Here is a 22,479-nt window from a genome sequence, read left to right on the forward strand (position 1 = left end):
AAAAATTAGGACCTACTTTATAGTATGGTAGCTATTTAATGAACATACCACGTGCCAAGGAACATTCTAATCACATATGTAACTTTACTGTGGTTTCTGAAGGTGAAGCACTACACAGAATTTGTCTGCATGTGCAGTATTAGTTGATCTTTTTCTTTCTTTCAACAGCCTAAATACAGACCATGAAAATTAGTCTTGTTAAATGAACAATGAAATCTTTGTCCTTACCCTTCATTAGGCAGAATATAATATGCAGCTAAAACAATGCTATTACACTAACTAAATCCATCCTTGTTTTCAAATTATTTCAGACTAATATTGATAGAACGTGTGAACATTCTGCACAAATAAGAAATGAGAAATATGTAACTTTAATTACACAAAACACAAGAAAATATGGAAACCTTTTCATACTGATGTGGGGGGAGTAGAATCCACAATGTATCCTGAAAATTCAAAAACTATTATGGTCTAAAAAAATCTACAATATTTGAATGAGGAATTTGTCTAAACCTGTGCATCACTTCAGTATAACATTCTTAACTCAGAACATATTAAATGAAGGTATTAGATTTATAGTAACAAAGTTATAGCCCCCAAAGCTGTAAGTCAGAGAATGTTGTGTGGTAGAATGTATTCAGTTTCAGTATTCACAGTATTCAGTGAGAGTTCTGCAGTGTCTTTTCTGGTGACTTGGGGTCAAGAGTTGTAATTTGGCAGTAAGACGGGGGAAAAGGGAATGACCTTTAAATTCTTTCTTATTCATTAATACATTACAATTTAGTAGGTGTCCATACTATTTCTGAGACAGAAATTGATATTTTAACTTAAGCTAAGATTAGTTTAATTTAATAAAAAGAGCTTTTTCTCAAAAACATTATCAAACAAGATCACTGATTTTAGCAGTAGTAAATAGACATTTTAAAATAATGGAAATTCATCACACTAATTTTTCCAATTTTAATATACACAGTATCACAATATAACAGTCCAGTTATCTATGTGAACTTATTTTAGCTTTCTCTTATTTTGCTAAAAAATACATGATAATATTTAATATAGAATCCGGCTTGTAAAAGAAAATACTATTATACATACATTTTAGTAGCTAGAATGGGAAGAAGGAAACATAACAAAGTCTTGTGCTGTCTTCTACTAGTACTAAAATTACTTGAATCTTATCTCTTGATCAGAATTATGATCTCATTTATCACTTGGTGAAGTTTGGAAATCAGTACTGACTGTGGTATTCAAGAAGTAAATTAGAGAGGATTTTTCTGACACTGCAAGCCACGATTTTGGACCTTGTAGTTTTCAAGAGACCATAAACAACTTTGATATTCAAAAAGTGACGAGCACTCACTAGAAGCTGCATTCTTCTCATGTGAAAAAATGGTAAGCACAATAAAAACCTTACCCTTACCTTTGGTGGCTTGAATGGATAGTCAGATGAAAATGTGATATCCAAGAAGAAAACACCTCCTTCATATACAGAACCTGGAGGTCCAAGTATAGTGGATCTCCATTCATAAATGTTATCTCCTTTAGGACCGGCACTGTGTAAAGAAAAAAGAGTAGAGGGGAAGAAAGAGTCAGATATACCTCTGAGAGGGGCATTTCATGTATTTCCTTCAGCATTCATTTTATTTAATAAAAACTATTTGACTATTTTTAACACCTGCCCAATTTCCAGCTGATTTCAATGGACTCGGTGTTTTAAACTGGCACAAAAGCTGGGTACTCTGTTCCTTTGGAGAAACTGCAATGAAACAGAATGATGATGAACTACTGTTTTTTCACTGTCCAAAACATATCCCCAGGATCTATTTTCTTGAGAATATCATTGCTCTGAGGTTCTATATCACACTTTCATCACCCTTTCAATGCCATCATATTCATTCACAAAAGAAGTTTTACATCTTGACCACATTCATCTTCTCCAAGCATTTAACAGATCACACCTCCATAAGAAATGTGGCCTTCTAGGATATTGATACACATTTATTGCTACTTGTTTCATAGGTAAGAGTGAAATGTTACACCCTTGGGCAGCAAAACTAGGGAAGGGAGAGATAATCAAGTATCACAGAATTGAGCTTCTTGCAGCACTGTCATTCCAAATAACTGTTTTCTTCAGGATATATTTGTGTTATGCCTCTGGGCAACTGGCAATGAGACAACGAGCCAAAAAGACTTTATTTTAAGAAGCACAATACTGAATGCATTTCTTACTAGGGGAAGGGGTACTGCATAATTAATTATTAAAGGTTTGAAAAAATGGATAATGAACCAGCATTTTCTCAACTACTGAGCTATCATTAATGTTATTACCACACAGTAACCATCTAACCTCCTCAGAAACAACCCTAACCAAACAATAAACCCTTACCCACCCCTCCCCCCCAAAGAAAACCCAAAAAACACCAGCAAAAAAATCAAATCTTGAGCAAGACTGGAAAACAATTAGCCTAACCTTCCACAAAGGGTCCTGAATCTGCCCTGCTGAGAGCAAAAGTTACTGAACTGACTGCTATGGAGAGCAACAGCACTGAGCTCACGCAGACACAGTGGACTGATCACATCTATGCAGGTAAGTCGGTAGCACAGCACTGTGAAAGATCCTTTCAGTTCTCCCCACCTGGGCACTTTCCCAGGCACCCCCTCCATTTCCCAGGCATGCTGAAGCAGCCCCACCTTTCTCCCTCAGTGGTGGCCAGGAACAGGCCCCAAGGACTGTCACACGTGATTGCACACGCAGCAAGGGACAGGGCATGGCACCACACCACACTGCTGCCTGGGAATTTGTGGTTTCTGGAACTGCTCAACACACAGAGGAGGCTCCCTACAAATGTAAAGGCTCTTCCTATGTCATGTCACTCCACATAGCTGTCATACATATGTTTGCAGTCTGTAGCACAGCATGTTGGACATTCATTCTTACTGTGCAGTCAAACGTGGAGATGCTCATCAGATACAAGGAATATGAGCAGTCTGCACTATGGATTTGCAATCCCCACATGAAAAATTTACCTATTTTTACATTAAGATCATATTGATAAATTTCATGGTTGATCATGAGTTATGTTTATTTCAATTCATAATTTTCCAAGATGTTTTTTTATTTCGTAGACATTTCATGTACCAAATGTTGCAGTTCTTTCATAAACAGGACAAAATAATCATGGAGTTTGGATGACATCCTATTTAATTAAAAACAAAAAAAATATCTTTATGAAGCTGTAGCTATTTTCCTGTTGCCAAAATGAAAGTAGGTTACAAGAGAATGCTGGCCTCCAGAGCACAGATAGGTAAAAAAAACCCTACAAGTGCTGTCAAAAATCAAGTTTGGGTCTAAAATCTTACTTTATACTTGCAATGCATGCACAAAAGTGGAAGGAAAATACTAGATACATTTTAAAGAAAAAAAAAAAAGGGAAATCTAGAAGCAAACAGGTCCATTTTTGGTAATGCAATGAACCATTTGTACCTTCAGTCACTCCAGAAGATAGTTTTATTCATGCTCCCTAAAAAAGCAATTAGTGTAAGAAATGAAAATACTGGGGCAATAACGACAATATTTAAAACCCACACAGGCCACTGAAATGTTTCAATTAATTCTTGACATTCATCAAGCTTACAGCTAATTAGTATTGTGCTTGAAAACCAGATTTCTGTAGAGCAAATCAATTTCAGCATGTCCTAATGACTGTTTTATAGTTTAATGCAGAGGTTAGTGCTCTTGCCCTGCAAGTCAGGTACCTTTCTTTCATATACCTCCAACAGCTGGATGCAATTCAATCAAATTCATGAAATGAATGTATCAAATCAGTGACATGTTTCAGCCAATGAATCAGGCACAATTATGTGCAGCACCAGTCCAGGGTCAAACTCTCTGGTAATCCCTTACTGAGTCAGAGCTCGGGTATCCAGCTCAGGGTATCCATGAGCTGGTAGCCACAAGCCCAGTGCCATGGCCCTCTGCCTGTTACCATCTGCTCTTCTCCTCCATGCTGCCACCAGCAATGCAGAAAAAGATTGGGATATAACACAAGAAGGGCTGTGAGACCCTAACCTTGTAACAGAAGAAAATGCTATGCTTGAAATCCATCCTAACTGCTGAGGAAAGATCACTGCAGTGTCAACAGAAACACAGAGCTGCAACAGTAACTGCGCTTAGGAGGAAATTTTAAAATGTTAAATCATTATATCTGATTGAGATTTGTTAATTTATTATTTAACAGCCGAAGCTGTGTATTACTTCCAGCGGTGGCAAAGATACCCCTGCTTTACTAGCAGCCTAAAAATCCCTGCAATTGCTACATTATTGGTTTGAGGAGACACAAGACTACAGACCAGAGTCAGAACATCTCACTTGGCTTTGGCAACCTGTGTATTTCCACTAGGAATCATCCTCAGCCAGCCATACTCCACTTTTGTCTTCTGTATACATGCCAAAGTAATCTTTTCGGGAAGCAAACAAACCCACTTTCTCTACGACTCAGCAGAAGACAGCAGACCCATTCCTGGCAGTGGCAGCCCCTGCAGTGATTTCCAGAAGAACAGGACAGTGGGGTTCCACTCACTTGGCTGCCTGCAGCCAAGGGCACAGGTCCTCAGGCCACAAATGCCTCAGGCCACACCTCGCTCTGTCCCAGCTGTCAGCGGTGCTGGAGCCTGCTGGAGGCACTGCCTTCAGCTGCCCTCAGTGCAGAGCATCGCTCAGGGCTGCAGAAAGACACGGGGAAGGAACTGCTTCTCCATTCCCAGAGAACAGCAAAAAACCCAGGCTGAAAGCTGGGAGTAAGGAAGCTTTACTCTGTCCGTAGTTTTCTATTGAAAATATTTTCTATTGACACTTCATACTGATACAACCAGATAGAAATGCTGTCCTCCTCCTGGGCACTAAGGAGGCTGGCACAGGAGGTCTTCCAGGGCCTGTCCCTGAGCTCTCCAGGTGTTCAAGACACTTTCCTACTGCAAGCATCTCATCTAAAACCCTGAGAACTGCGATGAGTGACAGCCTAGGGCTCTTCCTTGCTGTCTGCCACACTGGACAGAACACCCTGGGCACAGCTCTACAATGGGAAACTTCTATGGTTTTCTTCCCCTTCTCTATTCACCACTGACAGACCCAGCTCCTTACAGCTTCCCTCATGGATTCCATACAGACAAAAATTCCTCCTCTATCCAGTCTCTTAAAACACAAAATCTTGATGGCGCAACAGTTCTGATGACAACTTCTGTGTTTTGGCTACAGAGCATACGAGTGCAGTCAATTGCTAAGAGCCTGCTGTCCTCCTGAATTAGCTTCAGAACATCACAAATTCACTGAAGGCACCAATACTTCATTCTCAATAAAAAAATCTACTTGATTAGTATTTTACAATATGGGCTAAAAAAATTTCAGATAAAATAACAAAGCAGTTGAATTGAAATGACAAAATATTTGCAAAATTAGCAGGTTTACTTCATACATTAAAGATGGATTGCTTTTCTAAAAAAAATTAGTTAACTGGCTGCATCTGCTTCCTAAGAAAATATTCATTCCGCCACTTCACTGAGGGATATACACCTGATTCAGACAAGACAAAGGATTTATAACCAAAGACAAGGTAGTCCACTGAGCAGATTAATTTACAAGTGTGACTTCAGATGGTCAATTTGAAAGGACCTGAGGTTAAACTTGAGGGGTCCATGGGTTCACACCAGGTCTTTTAAACCTAACTCTGCTGAACCCTGGCTCTCAGGTTTCCCAAAGATGAAGAACAGCTTTTCCAGCACAATGTTAAGAGCATTCATGCGAATGCAGCAGCATCCACACCAGCAAGAAGCCTGTTAGACTCCTGATGCAGTGGCTACAGAAATCCAAGTTCAGCTTTTGTTACAATTCATTAAATTGAAATGCATTGAAGCTGCCCTTTTGGAACTAAACGCAGGATAAGAAACTAGGACAAGAAATTTCTAATCTACATGATGCTAGTAGCATTTTGCTTTCTGTACTTGCTAAATGCACTGCTGTCAACAGCACTCCTGTAAAACACAGGGCTCCAAATTTGGCGACAGAAGCAACTTCATAGTACTGAGGCTGTGCTGACTGAGAGGAAAAAGGATGAAGGAAAATGTAATTTGGCTAGATTTGATGTTAACTCTGTGTTATGCTTTATTGTGATATAAAATATGGGTCTGCAATAGCATACAACTGGGGGGTGTGTGTGCTTGTTTTTAGGAAGCTTCCAACAGTGAAGTCTGTCAGACTCTAAAAGTCTTATAAGAAATGTCATTGATATCATAAAACTAAAGGTACTGGTCTACACCTCAACAAAACCACCGGGGTGCCTATATGGCACAGTTTTAAGTGCTGGAATATTTTCTCACATTCTCCTCTCAAAGGCTCCACCCTCAGGTGTGATATCCAAGCAGGCAGAATCAGAGCTGTAAGGCTAGGAAAGATCTCTACTGATCATGACAAAGGCAGCAGCTAGCAAACCAAATAGGGCACCTAGGGTGAGAATAACATAAGGAAAGACCTCTCTCCATCCTTCCCAAACTTTTGTTTCCAAAGTAAAACTCTTGGAAGTTCTTCACAGACTGCTCAGCCACAACCCTTTTACTACGTAATTTTTACAGCAGTGTAAGTGAAGACAGTGCTTTAAGAGAGGAATAAGACATCTCTTTTGATTTTTCTTATTTCAACTGAAGATGCTAAGTAAAGAAAGAAAAATGCCCTCAAGCATGTTCTACAGTTTTGTGCTTGAATAATCCACTTCATAATGCTACAGTATAGTGAAGTTCTGCAAAATCCTCAACACAGCTTTGGAAATTGACTTTTACAAATCTTGCAGGAAGATAGGTACTCAGGATGTTACCAGCACAAAAGGCTGTGTTTTGGACACCACTGTCTCAGCTAAAGCTGCTGGATGATCTAGTTCAGTGTGACACCATGAGATACTAAAGGGGCTGTGACAGATCCCATCAGCATATACAATTTAGGCAAATACATAATCCCCAACTGTAGGGAGTCTGTCTGCTTCACCATCTCAGCTTCTGAACTTGATGAACTCATTTCCAGCAGAAGAAAAATCCCTCAGGCTCAGATAACTTCAACTTATTACAGAGGTGGAGATTCATATTTACCATGCAGGAAACGATGTGGATGCTGATGTCTGCCCCTCAGACTACCCAGACAATCAGGGTAGAGAGGAGAATGACTGCAGCGCACAGAATATCTAAATACTCCCTAACACCAACATTTTCCATCTCCCTCTGGTGACATCTACTTTTCACCAACAGCACAGGGAGCTTGGCTCCTAACTCAAGCCACTAAGCTCAGCACTTGAGAAAATCCTCCTCACCCCTCCATGCAGTGAGAAAGTGAGTGAAAAAAGAGCTAGACAAGCATATCTTGTAGCACACTACCTTTTGATCTAGCTACAGATACACACTGTCATGCTGCTGGTAATTAAAGAACAAAAAATAATCTCACAAGCAATCAAAGGATCTCTATCTGGTCCAAGCTGTCTGAGTTTTTGAGTTGCTCAGTGAGGCCTGGAGAGAGCACAAATAACTTACCAGTAGTTGTTTTAATGTTAAGCATGGAAATAGAAAATGCTCAAAATATTTTCTTACTTTGATATTCTCAATATTTTTAAGAAAATTTGTCCATTATCTTTTCTTTTTAAGTTCTCTTTTCCAAGTGTGGAGGCACTCTTGTGGTTTTGGTTATAGAGTGGAAGTGGTTATAGCAAGAATGGAAGTGAACATTAATTAAAAGGCATATGTTTGTGGGCGGCTTTCAGTTCTGTGACCTGTGACAAGCACGGATAACAATTTCCATTTTCTTCATTTTTCAATGCCTTGTTTACAAGACTCTCTGCAGTGCTTATTCTCAGCATTGATATAATCAGTGCCAGTGCCTAAGCACTTCTATTTACAGAATCTGGGTACTACATCCTATAGACACTGAAAGCATTCTGATTTCACTGGCAAGAGCTACAAGTATAGCCCTAATTTTAGGATTACAACATTTTTCTAAGGTTGGACACATGAGGGCTGTCTATAGCAATGTATCAAAACCATGCAGAAAACACGTTTTGATAAGATGCTCACCATTATAAAGGTTTATACGTTATGTGCAATTTTTCACAAAGAAAAAGTTTCAGTCTATTGTGTTCTTTATGTAGCTACAATTGTTTTTATTTTACCTGCCACTGAACTACCTGCTACATTTGTTTCCTGGAAAAGGTTATTTACTGCTTCTAGCAGATCCACAGAAACTATGTGGAACTGAGGACACAAGGATCTAGTTTCGTGTACAAATCTTTCCTTCTGTTACTTCCCTAAAGTCTACCATGTCTGTGGGATTGAAAACTAGAAATTAGAATTAAAAAAGCAAAACAACAGACCTATTTTTACCTCATTGATCCCCTGATAATTCAGCTGGTTGTAAAGCAGTGCAGGACTTGTGCCCAAGGACATGGTTCAATGCAAAGCAAGGGCAACTTGAGAGCTCCTCAAAAGCAGTATGGCTATTCCAGGCAAAGCACTGATCCAGCCTGAACTAACTTGGCCAAACCATACACTTCCAAAAACCATCAATGGATTATTAGCTTTATGCTTAATCAGGTGTCATTTGCCCTCCTGCAGCCAGAGTAGGGCAGTCGCTTGCTCTGGCTTAGAAATGTAACCATGTGGCTGTGTTTGGTTCAGGTTACAGTGTACCATCTGGAGATCTCTACATCACTGCACATCTGCTTTAATCACCCTGAAGGAAGAGATGTGTTTTAGACCAGCAGAACCTCCAGTGCTAAACTTGCCATTAGTAGAAGAATATACACTGTTGTTACCAAAGGAAGCTAAGTAACAAATCACTTGCTAATTCCATCAAAGCTGTAATATGTAGAAAACCCAAGCAATGTATTTTGGAAAGCTGACAGTTTTTCCACTGCCTAAAGCCCCATTAAATTGGTTCGTTGCTACAATAGCTTTAGATTACTTTCCTCCTTGTGTTCCTGCTAGTTCCTAGGGACTTTCTCGCTGCTGTTAGAAGTCTGAGCAGGTCCTTTCCATCTTCCAGAACAACCCTAGCCAATTATGGAGGCAGAATTCCTGTAAATTTTCTTTTGAAAAAATAACTAAATACCAGAACAGTTTGCTAAATTACAACAAATATTAAGAAATACTTAATTTAAACCACGTAACAAAATACATCAGATTGTCTATGTCTGTGCTCTTGACAGAGAAGTTGTACCCAGGCAATACACAAAAATTTTACCAAACAAAAAATGCTTGGGGTCACCATGTGGACTAGCTGAATTGAAAGTAGTTACATGTTTTAAAGGGGCATGAATCTGATTAGGAAATCTCAACACAGAAATCTCGGGACTCACAGGCATGGAGAAGTTTTAGATCAATCAAATGTTCAGCAGGAACTAACTTGAAATATGCATTGAAGTCCCTCTCCTATGCCTACACTGGAGAAATTATCCATATTATCTAATAAAATACAGAATAGGACAGTTAGTAAAGGGAAACATTTCCTGATACTCTGTCATGTGTTCATAACAACAAAGTTTTAATTTAGCATAAAGTAAAAGACCAGCTCCCTTTCACCAGTGTTGAAATACCAGTAGCACTAGTGTCAAAACACTATTTTCCAGCTGTTGATATAAAGCTCAATTTGTACTAGGGCCAAACCACTGTTGAAGAAATTTATCTAACAGGTACACAGTTCCTATTTTCCTTCCACTCAAAATTACCGATGAATCTGGGTTTAGCAAACATGGAAAATTTTGCCTTTCTTCTATGAGAGAGGTTCCTTCTCAACTCCCTAACACAAACAAAACTCATTTGGGATACATGCATATTTGCTCCTCAATATGTTTAGCCTCCATACTGACTTGAGCAATTCACACTGAAAGAATCACTTGGTACCTGAGAAATTGTGGAGCCTTAGTTTAAGGTGTCCACCCACAAATACATCCAGAAAATGTATCCTGTGGAGTCTGACTACAATATAAATCTCCCAAATCCCAGAGCATCACTTTACCCACTAGATGGAGATTACATTATCAGTAAGTCATTCAGTTGTTCTGGGGCATTCACATGTTTCAGGTATCAGCCACTTCCACCCTTCACTGCAAAATCTTCATGTCACAAAGATAAACAACACTGAGAAATCCAGTTTAGGATTTTCTACCAACATTTTCAATGACACTTTTAATGTCAACAGAGAGAAAACCCTATTATTCCAAAAATCCCTTATGCGCACCCTTCAGATGGACAAAGAAAGAACAGTTGAAACAAAAAGACTTTCACTAAAAGACCTAATTAAACTAAAAATACAACTGGCTTTAAGAATGTGGTAAACTTATAAATACTCATTCCCAAGAACAATGAATGGACAATTTTCGACAGACTAAGCCTGCAAGTTAACTAAGCTGTTCAAATGAAATCCCCAGCTATGAACCTACACTAAATACTTACACATCAGGCAATTCCAAATGTATTAAATATGTGACCAATGTATTAAAAAAAACCTTTTACCGCTCTGCAGATCATGTTTTGTTTTCTAAGGAATGTACCTTCATCCAAAAATTGAAAGGAACACTTATGAACAGTGTTTTTCAAGACAGAAAGTACATTGGTGAATTAAAGAATCAGCACCATCTGACAATTGAAGCCTCAAGGCAGACTCTGTGATTAAACTTGTGAACAGCGTTAATGTTGTGGAAAAATTTGATTCTAATATCATAAAAGGATAAAGTGCAATTTATAGAACACGATTTATTCAGGTACTTCATGAAGGACTAAGAAAGAGAAAATTGCTGAGAAGTCACCTTCACTGAAATGTGTGAGTATCCACTTCTCAACAAGATGAACACCCAACATGCCTGGTGCTCCCAGTGGAACCTCCCCTGCCTCCAGGATATCCAGGACTGGGCTTCTCTAACACTTCACAACAACAGAGCTAGAAGTTGCCTTTTCCCCATCCTCTAAAAAATCAGCTTTCAACTTCAGCAAACTTCCAGCTTGCCCACACAGAAGTAAAGACAAAACCAGTCAGATAACCTTGCCTCCATTACCACACACATTAACATTCTGAATAAGAGGCACCTACTTGAGGAGTTAATGACCTCTAATACATGCATATCAGCTCTGTACTTAGAGTTGTGTCATACTAACTTCCTGAATTGTTAACCTATAGCAAGCACTGAATATTTTCTTCCAAAAGAAGTTTGTATTTTCAGCACCTAAGTTAGTTCTTGGTCCAATCTTCCTAACCTTCTAGCACAGGTTTTCTCCCAAATATAATTCTATTATTATTTTTAAATACTTTCTTCCTCTTGCCTCTGTCCATTTCGACATCAGACTGTACAACCTAACAGAACAGAAAATGGTGTGCCATTGCTCCATCTGTCAGATGCCTATCTTGAAGCCATGAAGACTGATGCAAATCTCTGTAACTAGAAAAAGGTCTATTTCTAAAAAAAAAAAAAAAAGGCTCTTTCCAGTTCATACACCAAGACCTCCTCCACCTTGCATGCAATATGGACACCTTCTCAAGTCCAGCTCCTTTCCAAGCATGCTTGGGGTCTCACCATGTGGACTAGCTGAACTGAAAGTAGTTACCTGTTTTAAAGGGGCATGAATCTGATTAGGAAAACTCAGGAAGCTTGTTCAGCATGACAGTTCAATGTTCAGAAGGTTTGTCTTCAGTTATGCCTCCACACTGGCTAACAAAATTTCCTACATCGAGGGTTGACTAAATGAGGTTCTCACTTCTTTTTCTTTTTCCACTGAAGTGAATATTGGAACTCTGGCTATGAGCTTTAAACTCTGCTTAGAGTAAAATGATGACAAGATTCACATTCTGTGCAGGGGATAAGTTTATCATTGTTGACAATTTCATATATCTGATTTATTGTTTGATATTAATTGCTCTGTGGTGCTGAGCAGGTTGAGAAGTAATCAGTGATTGCTGCCAAGACTCCTGGAAGCAGCAGCTGGCCACAGACGAGCTCAGATGCCAGCACCAGCACAAGAACTGCTGCCATGGGGAGGAGGGCAAAAGTGAGGGCTGCAGCAGCTCAGCCTGAACTGGCTTAACACATGCTGGAATTATACTCTGTGTGTGCAATTCCAGAGCTACAGCAGGGATAAAGTTATGGCTCAGGATCCTCTTTCTGACACCACTCCACAATGTTCATTTAGTATGTGAGTTGCAGAGTGACCCAACATTATATGAGCATTAACCACCCCATACCATGGACAGGGCAGGCTCCATTTGGGTTCTGAAACATTAGCCCAACAATGTCCACTCTGCTAGTTAAATGAGTGCTTGGAGAGTTTCAAAACAAAAGCAGCTGAGGATAGGAATCTGCTTTGTGTAATGCAGAACTGGAGACAGCTGAAGTAACACTTGGTAGAGAGAATATATAAATGTAATTTGTGGATAAAAAGCTTTAAAACACTCTGGGAATACTAACTTAAGTTCCAAAAGCAGAGCAATTCAAAGGAATTCAAAGAGAAAGCATCATGCATACAAATACACAGAAATCAATGTCTGATATGAGTTCATTTTGCTTCATAAAGGTGTACTACGCTAAAGAAAAATGTGAAAATAATAATCATTTCAGGAGAAAGAAAGGTCAATAAACATCTGAGTATAACAAGTCTCACCTAGTAAAAGATGTTTATTGAAAAGCCAGATCTAGCCCAACTATTGCTTTCTCTATCAATAATAATTTCATATTCAAAGCAAGTGTTCTCTGCATATGGATATAACTGCAGTGTAAGGAGCAGAGAATATTTGGGTTAGCGCTGGGAATGGGGCTTTGTACCCTTCCTCTAAGGGAGCTGCCACTGCTCAGGACAAGCTAGAGAATTTGCAGCCTCCATGGAATTCTGCTGTTGAGCTTGGACCACGGGTACCACTAGATTAAGATATGCTGGAACTCCATTGTAAGAAAAGTGATTTTCTCCCACAGCCCAGATTGGAGGCAGCTGTTGGAAAGTGGCAGTTTACTGCCTGCAGCCGGATACAGCAGCTCAGACCTTGGGCAAATCAAACACACATGGACAGCTCAATCCTTCTCTCCAATAGCTCAGGTAGCTGCACCAGTTGCACCACATTCAGGAATTAGATACTGCTACAACAGACATGGAATGGCTGTAATCTTAAGAAAAAAAGGCTTGCACTGTGTATGGTTTTTATTTGAAGCTATAAGCATGATTTATCAGTGGAGAGAATAAGCTTAATGTCTACTGCAGCAAAATTCATCAGGTTATATACAAATTAAGTATAATCTCTTCCAACATGTCCTAATATTATATATCCACACATAATTCTACTTCCTTCATATTTTCAGTCAGTATAATTTAGTGAACACCATTAACTACACATTGGCTTACATTTGCAATCTAGGAAAATAAAATTCTTTCTGATAACAAATCTCAACAATGCTTTTTCTCTGCTGCAAATGCCTAATTTTTAAGTAGTGCATTACTATAAAAATTAGCTTAAGACAGGCTGTCTGCTCATTGCACTTAATAGACTCAGAGCTGAAAAGATAAACATTTTTACCAGTAGTGAGTGTGCTGGGACTAACTGATGATGTTTAGACAATAAAATATTTGTATAAAAAAAGAACTAGTAAATATATAATTTTGTTCTTAACCATTTTTACTGCATATATCCAAGGCAAAATCAATTCTGTTTTACACAAAGAATAATGAACATGACAGGGCAATGACTTGATGAAAGTGACTGCACAGGTAAGGGGAAGAACAGGGTACAGAAGAAAGTCTCCCAAGTCTCTGACAAGTAACCAAATCACCAGGTCTCAGCAACTCCCATTCAGTGCTTGAAGGTTTATACAACTTCAGAAACCCCACAAACACTCCTTATCCTATAACCAGGTAGACATAAGTGCTCCCAAGAGACAGCTTACAAAACTAACTCAAATGGCAAGTTCTCTTTCTTCCTTAAATCTACCTTAATGAAACAAACAAACAAAAAAAAACTGTGACAGAAAATAACAACAGTAGTAGTAGTAGTAGTAATAATAACAACAATAATGATAATAATAACAGAAGGATTAAGATCTGGCCTGGCTCTGGGTCCCTTGCACCTGAGCACGCTACTTTACTTCCCTGGAGCAGGTTGCCAGGTGCCAGCTCTGACAGCAGTGCCAAGCCTCTCTGGCATTTTGGGCTGGGCAGGGGAGGTAACCAGCCAGTCATGCTCCAGCAACTCCCAGTTGTGGTGCAGCCCCTGGGGAGCACAGCAAGCTGGTGTGGGGCAGACTGGCACACTAGATCAGGCAGAGAAAGCCATAAAGAGCTCTTTGATAGCTTGTTCCCTCTCTCCATCGCACCAAGCAAATGCCAGGACAGAGGACAATCCTGCAATGGGAGAAACACTGGACATTTTTTTTGGTAGGAGTTAGTTTTCCAAAGGGTTACTCATAGAGTATTCAATAGCCCATTGATAACTTGTGAACACAAATATCCAGCTTTTTGGAGTTATGCTTCATCTCACTCCTGTTCTCCCTTCACCACAAGCAGCAGTAGCTTTCACAGGGCAGGACTCCATAAGAACTGGAAGCTAATTACCAGATGTCTTGGAAACCTTTCCAATCTGCACAACTTTATCCAGTTTCCAATGCTTAGCATTAGCTCTCTTGGAAGCTCTTCATCTTTATTTTTTGTAACAAATTTTCAACAAAGCAGGAGTTCTTTGTTCTCTCCTAATAAAACAACTAAAATGTTAACGCTTCAGTGTGAAACTAATGAACTAAATGCACTTTTCTGGAGATCTGGGCAGACATACAGGCATTTTCAGATTTATGTGAAAACATATTAATTCTGGAAGAAGTCCTTTAGGCTGTGCTTTTAAAATAACTTCAGAACTACAAAAATGAATACAAACAACAGTTGTAAATTATCTACGTGTTTTGCCAAGCATATGGCCACTCAAGTGCTGCACTTATTGAGCACAATCTAAAATAAAATCTTATAAGGGGATGAAAAGAGAAGTGGACCAAGTCAGGCACTTACTTAGATGCAACAGCTTTGTCCACAACATTTTACTCCAAATAAATGCCGGATATACTCTGCACTGAGCGTTCAAGTCTACAAGATGCAGGGATGGAAATTACTTCAAAATGTCTCCTCTTGGAGGATATAGTGAAAAAGATGAAGAGTTGGTTGACTCTTTCTGTTTCTGCAGTACTGCTGACACAGGAGACCATCAGTTTGATGGTCTATTTCACAGGGATACTTACCAAGTAACTGGATGGATTTAGTACAAAGTGGGAATATAGACCCCAATATAGACTCCATTTACATGAATCATCCAGCTGGCAGAGTTGGGAGGGATTTGAAAGCTGCTGGTAGCATCTCTGTATGTGCAGCTGATTGCAAAGCAAATGTCTGACCATGCTCTGACTGTGCTAGGGAAGAGGACCCTCAACTACCTAGGGAATGTATCCTGTGCCCAGAGCTAAGAGGAGTGGGTGACATACAGATTTTTGGTAGCTGTACAGTGGGAATGTCCTGTTTAACATCAGCTTTGCTTGATTTAAACCTCTTTGGACAGAAGAGTTTTCACCTTGGGCAAAACACCAAGACTGCTGAATGCCACCTGCTCTGCAAAGACTGTCATGACTAAAACTGGAAGCAATACCTTCACTTTTTATTTTGTACAAATTCGACTCTGTGGATGTTGTCAATTACATGCTATAAAAATTATTAACCTTTATCATGTATTTAGATGCATGCCTTTTAGATAATAAGCCTACAGTACTCTGTACTCCTTGAGGGTTCAAAGTCATCTGTTACAAGCATCATCTTACCTCCTTCTCCAAAATACTAACTTGAGTACCTAAAATATGGTTCTCAGTATATTCAAAAGCATTCAGAAACATCAAGTTTATAAGAACCGATGCTACAGAAGGAGTGTCCCAAACTAAGCGACACCTAAAATCACAATCTTAAGCTGCTTTTTCAAGTAAACACTAGTATTCACTACAAAACCTCCGTGGCTAAAAGGAAGTGACAAACATAGAATTAGTAGCTGTGTTCACATGTGGATGACTATCCAGGAAGACTGGGGTGAAATGAAGCTGCCCTTTTAGCAGACACAGGATGACATGACATGATCCCTCATGTCATGGAAACATGGAACATGGAAATGACTGGCCCCGTCTACTGTTACATCCTCCGTAACTACATGTTACATCCTCTGTGCCTTTGGGAGAAAGGAAGCAAGAAGCCTCATTATTCATTCAAGGCAGTGCTGCTCCTCAACTGCATGGCTGTGACGAACTTGAGGCTCATGTGGGCTTCCACATGGGAGTCAAAAGTCTAACACCAAGGCAGCAACACTTTTTTTCCGATCAGACTAAAAGTAAAAAACTGTTTAGAATATATTCTATTAAGAGAAATACTGCAAAATGCAGTACTATTCTCCTGCTGACAGTCAATGCTGAACTGATCTATCAGTCATTTCTGACTTTTTCTGTAAGCTTTCCTTGTCAATCTTGGCAGCTCTCAGGAACCCATCCTAAGTTTTTATATATTTAAAGACAAAGAAAAGATTTACACCATTTTCCTCCTGGGCATTTGGCTCCCCATGCTATCCTGAATGCCTTACACACTTTCATGAGTTTTCTTTTTTAAAATGCTAACAAATTTCAGCCGTTATAACAGCAATTTTATGAGTGTGGCTTTTTAAAAGATAGATCACCTCAATGCTCTGAAGTAGTCAGTCTCTAGAGGCACTTTCACATGCCTCTCAAACACTTCAGAGCTTGCACCTCCCTTTCAAGATCTGCCCTGGAGAGACCTCCAGTACTTGGCATGACCTCATTAACCACTGACTCATCTGAGCCATGGAAGATGCAGCAATCCATGTCTCATACAAGGCACTAAACCACTCAAGGTATACAGCCAGTGATTAGCAATATGAAGTGGATCATGGTGATACATTTTTTGATGATGCTTCTTTGTGTTCTTTCTGTTTTGAAAGCTTTATATATACTCTGCAGATTGGCATTTCTGTGCTTCTTGGATCAACTAGGTGGTTATGCCAAGCCTTCCTACGAACAAGAATTACATTAGTCACTTAAAAATCAACTGCCTACACAGTCATAAACTAATCCTCTCGGCTTAATTATATTGGAGCTACAAATCCTGACCAGACCTGCAGAGTGATGAGGGGAGAACTTTGTGGAAGTCTGAAAAGGGTGAATCTGCCAGGCTTTGGTGAGACAGCACCATTGGGATGCCCCTTGGAGACCCTCCCCAGGCAGCAGGAATGGATCAGCATGGACCCACCTTGCAAATATCCCAGCCCTGAAAATCTCTAATGGTCCAAAAGTCAGGCTCTGCCCTCAAACCCAAATAAAAAGCCAGGAGGCAATTTTGCTGGCACTTCCAATAAAGTGCTGCCTAACAAACAGGCACAGGCTGGATTTTAGCTTCTGAATGATCTCTGGGCACAGCTCCAAGCAGCAGATCATAGAGTCAAGGAACAAGGTGAAGCAGGAATGGCTAAGGGTTGTATCTGAACAACATGGTACTTTTGATATGCCAAGCACAAATAATCTAAACATAGCTGTCTATCTGGCACCAGAAAGCAGCCAACAGAAAAATGAATCCCTGCTTTCAAGCACTGACTTCCCTCCAGCTTTATCTACTTGTTGTTTGACTAATTTTGACAAGTTGGTCCACAAAACTAATGTACCACTTCTGCAGACTGTATGTTTCCAGCCTCCTTATAGTTCAAATTTTCAAGCTCTTTACACCTTCCCACTCCACTCACAGCCTCCTCAACCCCTCTTCAGGAGTGCAGAAAAGAAGTATGTCTTCACTAAAAACTCAGCCAGCAGAGACCGACTGGGGCTCTCCCAGAACGTGCATACGTTTGCTCTACCTCTCCTCCTCCATCGGGCTCGGCTGAATGCTTCCCATCTCTTCCTAAAGAGATCTTCTGCCCCTTCCTTGAACATGCCCCTAGTAATCCTTCTGTTACTCTTCTTACAGTGAAGGCAATCTTCATCCCATTAAGCCAAAATTCCTTTTTCTAGACAATCCCTCAGATTCAAGAAGGAAACATCAATTATAAATGACATAGTTATGTGCTTCCTATCAGACACAATACAATATCAGACACAAAATAATACCAAAGTATCATTCACCATCACTGGTTCAAACTTGCTTGAATTCCTCTCCTTAGACTTGTATTCAAACTGGAGGAGTTTAATTTACAAAACTTTACTTCTGAGCATGCCGTACAACTAACAGCAACTAGAAACTAAAGGGTTTCTTTCTTCCTGAATTTCTAGTCAAATGACCCTTTTTTGTTGTGGTTGTGTGAGTCAACACACACAGCTGATTGAGGACAGCCGAAAAAAACCACAGCTGAAATGCAAAGAGTAAATTTATTTTGTTACCTCGCTGGCTAGAGGATCCCAAAACCACATTGGGCTGCAGACACCCAAAATGAGGGCACAGGCACCGTCAGGCTCAGCCCAGTCCCAGGCAGGGCATCAGGGCTGCTGTTTGCACCCATTTATCAAAGGGCCACGCACCCATGGATTAACACCACACTGAGATCTTCCTCTCTGCTTTTTATGATCTCTGTTTTGATCTCTCTCCCAAGACAGGGAACTCAAGCATGTCTGGGAGAGGGCCTCCAAGTTTCTGTAAACACTTGTGTTATCTCTACTTCTCAAACAGATAAAGGATAAACAGCAGTAGGCATAATATATGGTTTCCCACACTGTTATTATCCAGGCCTTGGCATTCCCAGCTGCAAGGTCACTTGATGGAATCTACCATCCTCCTTGCCATTCTTCCGCTTTCAGCCCTTCCCTCCCCCCACTGAAAAAATATTTCTTAACTGGTTTACCTCTGTTGCATAATATGAAAATAGTCATGTTTTTACTATAAATTAAGTCTCAAGAGGATGATACACTGCCTCTAGCTGTTTGCATCTTAATCTCAAAACTGTATCAATGCAAGTCTGCTGCAGTTACCTGAAATACTTTGATCTGTTAACAGTGTTTATATTCCTCCTGTCAACATTTATTTTTCCTTAAAAATCTTTCTTTTTAATCTAGAAATATTTCAATAGTAAGGAATAAAAAAGGAAAATGAAAATTACAACAAAATATTAGAGGAGATGATTAAATATTCATGAACTAGGTAATGCGAAATTCAAAGTTACACATGACAACTTTAATTCTAAACCCTCCTATAAGTTCCTGACATTCCCTTTAACTATCTGACTGTACATACTGTCTTAAATTATTTTTCACAACTTCAGAGACACCACCTATTAGTAAGAAAAGTATTTTGTACCTGTAACCTATACAGCAAACTCTCTACACCCAGCTTCCCGCCAGTCAAAGTACCAAAATACCAAAGAACAGCTATGGCTCATACGCCAAGGTGAGTTCACCACAAACATCCCTTGAGAGAATTATGAGGATGACAGTTCCACTGCTAAAAGGAATTACATGTTATACAACCATTAACTTTGATAAGGAAGAAAAGGTTTTGGAGAATAGCAGGGCCCTTTTGCTAGGAAAGACATCAAACTAATGCCAGTGCCAAAACAGATGAATGAGGCAAATATACAAGAAATAAAATATTACAGGATGTATTAAGGGTACATGAAAATAGGCAAAACCAGCATCCTCAATCTGAAAAACAAACCATACAGTACAGGACAGTTGCATGTACTGTTTTAGAGATACTGGAGTTAGTCTGTTTACCACAAAAATACATATGCACATTCAGATTTACAATGGTTTTACACTCGGGTATTTGTAAAATTATCCAAGCAGTAGCAGCAGCTGCATGCCTTCTGAGCTTAGTACTCCAAACCCTCATTTTTTGTAAGAAAGCCTAAAAATGGTAAGACAAACAATTCTCTCATTTCGTCCCAGTCAGTTCTCAGCCAAATACGCTGAGAGTTTCCCTGCTTGCTCTCAGTCCCCTGACCGTGACATCTTGTACACTCACCATGCACAAGGCTGCTTCCCTGCCTCCTGCTTTCTTTCAGTTACATGACACTGATGTTAATTTTCTGAAACTTGTATTTAAATTAGAGCTTGAGATGATACATAGTAATACTCAAATATTCACAAAAAAAGACAATTGAATAATTTATTCTGCAGATCCCCCCATCTGTGAGATATGTAATGACATTATCTCATCCACCCTCTATCTCAATAATAAAACTGTAAACAGTCTTTTTTTTAATCACATAACAGAAACATTTTATTTCTTTTGACTTAGTTTTCTCAAATACTTTATTTTTACTTTAGCTGAGGATTTAGATTCAAAGCATAGCTGCATTACTGAAGAAGACAAAAAAATTATCCCAGCAGCAGGCACATCAGAACTAAACCAGCTCTCCCTGAAGGACAAGAAAGATCTTCATCTGCCTGAGGCTGGATATCCCAGTCTTGCAGCACAGACACCCACAGGAGACACACTGGCAAAAGCACACACAACACACAAAACCTACAGAAACATTCTCAGGAATTTCTGCACAGCTACTGAATTATGACTGGATCCTTCAAGAACGATCAGGCTTCAGCAGCAGAAACACGCTACCAGAGTAAGGAGGAAAGAGCAGCAGGAAAACTCCAGCAGTGTGTGGTACACACAAATAATATGGAAAAAAATATTAAAGTTGCTTTTCCCAAAATTCACCTCAGTGCCACACTCAGCTCTGGGAATGAACATATGATACAGCAGTGCTGGAGGGAGGCAGGAACAAGCCTTGTTCATGATGACTCCATGAATGAAGTCTGAAAACAAGGCAGCTGAGTGTTACATCAATCCATTTCCCTGCCTGGCATAAGACAGGTAATGCTGAGAAGTTAAATCTATCTGTATGGTGTTTATTGGTCTCTGGGCTGTGCCCCACTCCGTAACTGAGCCCTGATTTTCCAGGTCAAATGCCACCTGCAGATTTCAACAGGTCCCACGGGTGTTTCAACAGTAAACCAGAAAAACTAAACCCTCAAACTCTATGCGGTTTAATCACAGAAACGCCAAAAATAAACTCTGCTGAAGTAGAGACTAATTTGGTAGTTGATGAAATAAACTGGATGCTGTTGACTCAGTGCATTCCAAGAATCCTGTTCATCAAATGAAGCTACTCACATGGGATTTTAAAGAAAGAAAAGCCTGGCTGCAAAGGGGTCAGTACAGTTCCCTCAGCACCTGAGGGCCTGCCTCTGTATGTCCTGCACCAAAAGGATGGACAAGATGCCCTATACTAGAGCTGTTACTGGTCTTAGATGGGAGCACCTGCTGAAGAAGAGGTTACAGATGTCATTGCCCTGGCAGATGTACCACGCACACAGGAACTAGTGACATCATATTAACTTTTGAAGCCTAATTATGATCATTGAGATTTCAATAAACTTATACCACTGTTGAACAACAAACAAAAACATGTTATCAGGCAGGATTTGTTCAGAGCTGCCAAGGAGACACTTGGCATGTCCCACTCCTCTGTTCCTTTCAGCAGGGCTGTTCCAGGACAAACATGCTTTCAGAAAAATTTAAATAGTCTGGAGCAGCTGGATGCAATCTTGATTCTTACTCAGAGGAGCAGCATTACAAAGGCATGTCCAAAAATGAAACAAAAGCTGTGTGCTCAGGTCCAGACTTGTGGGGAGAATTGACATGAGTGCTGAGGAGTTGTCAGCAGAGAGTCCATGGGAACTTGTGGGGAGGAATGAAGAGGAAAGAACTCTTTTCCCAGTGCTTACAGAAAGTCAGACAGGCTCAGCTTTATTATCTGGGAAATCTAACATGTCAGCAGCAAGAGGTCAACTAAATAGAGCCGTAAAATGATAAATGAGATCAGCATAATACACAGTATTACCTTTTGTTCCGAAAGAGGTAAGAGTTTATGTTGGCTGGAACAATTTTAGAAGCATTCCATGCAGAACACACTACATACAGGAGGAGATCCTATTGTCCCTTTTCCTGAAGATTTACCAGAGACCTTGACTAGCCTCAGGGAACTGGGGGGGGGATCTAGGTAGAGGAGCTGATTTCTCAGCCTGAAGCTGGACTATTCACTGCCTGTGTCAATGTGATGAGCAGGTTTAGCTCTTGAGCTGTTAATGGCTTTTAGTGGCAAATCCAAGAAACATGCAACAGGGCAGAAGAGAGGGAGGCAAAAAAGGTCAATGAAGATCCAGAACTGAAAACATTTTCCTAGTTAAAGGATTTCTGGGTAGATGCTCCTCCCAAGTTTAATGAAGGAGGTTGAAAAGATTTCAGCAGAGCTCTTTTAAACTGTAGCATTCCACAGCATGCAGGGTCCTGTGGAATATGGTTGGTATACTTAGTACGTATGGAAATATTTTGCTGGCATAGGCTATGCAGAGCATTATTAAAATGAACAAATGTATTCAGTCCCTTTGACCAAATTCTCTTCTCAGT

General features: G+C 39.9%; 1 protein-coding gene across 2 annotated transcripts in view; it reads right to left on the reverse strand.

The window, feature by feature from the left end:
- The window catches only part of UBE2E3 (ubiquitin conjugating enzyme E2 E3), a 57,175-nt gene that overhangs the window by 3,955 nt on the left and 30,741 nt on the right, over positions 1–22,479 (reverse strand). For both annotated transcript variants that reach the window (XM_086898549.1, XM_023930907.2), the window contains exon 4: positions 1,424–1,556. In XM_086898549.1, coding sequence (XP_086754675.1) covers positions 1,424–1,556 — 133 coding nt within the window. The remainder of the gene's footprint in view (positions 1–1,423; positions 1,557–22,479) is intronic.

Source organism: Cyanistes caeruleus, chromosome 7 (assembly GCF_971803275.1).
Source record: "Cyanistes caeruleus chromosome 7, bCyaCae1.hap1.1, whole genome shotgun sequence".
Taxonomy (NCBI): domain Eukaryota; kingdom Metazoa; phylum Chordata; class Aves; order Passeriformes; family Paridae; genus Cyanistes; species Cyanistes caeruleus.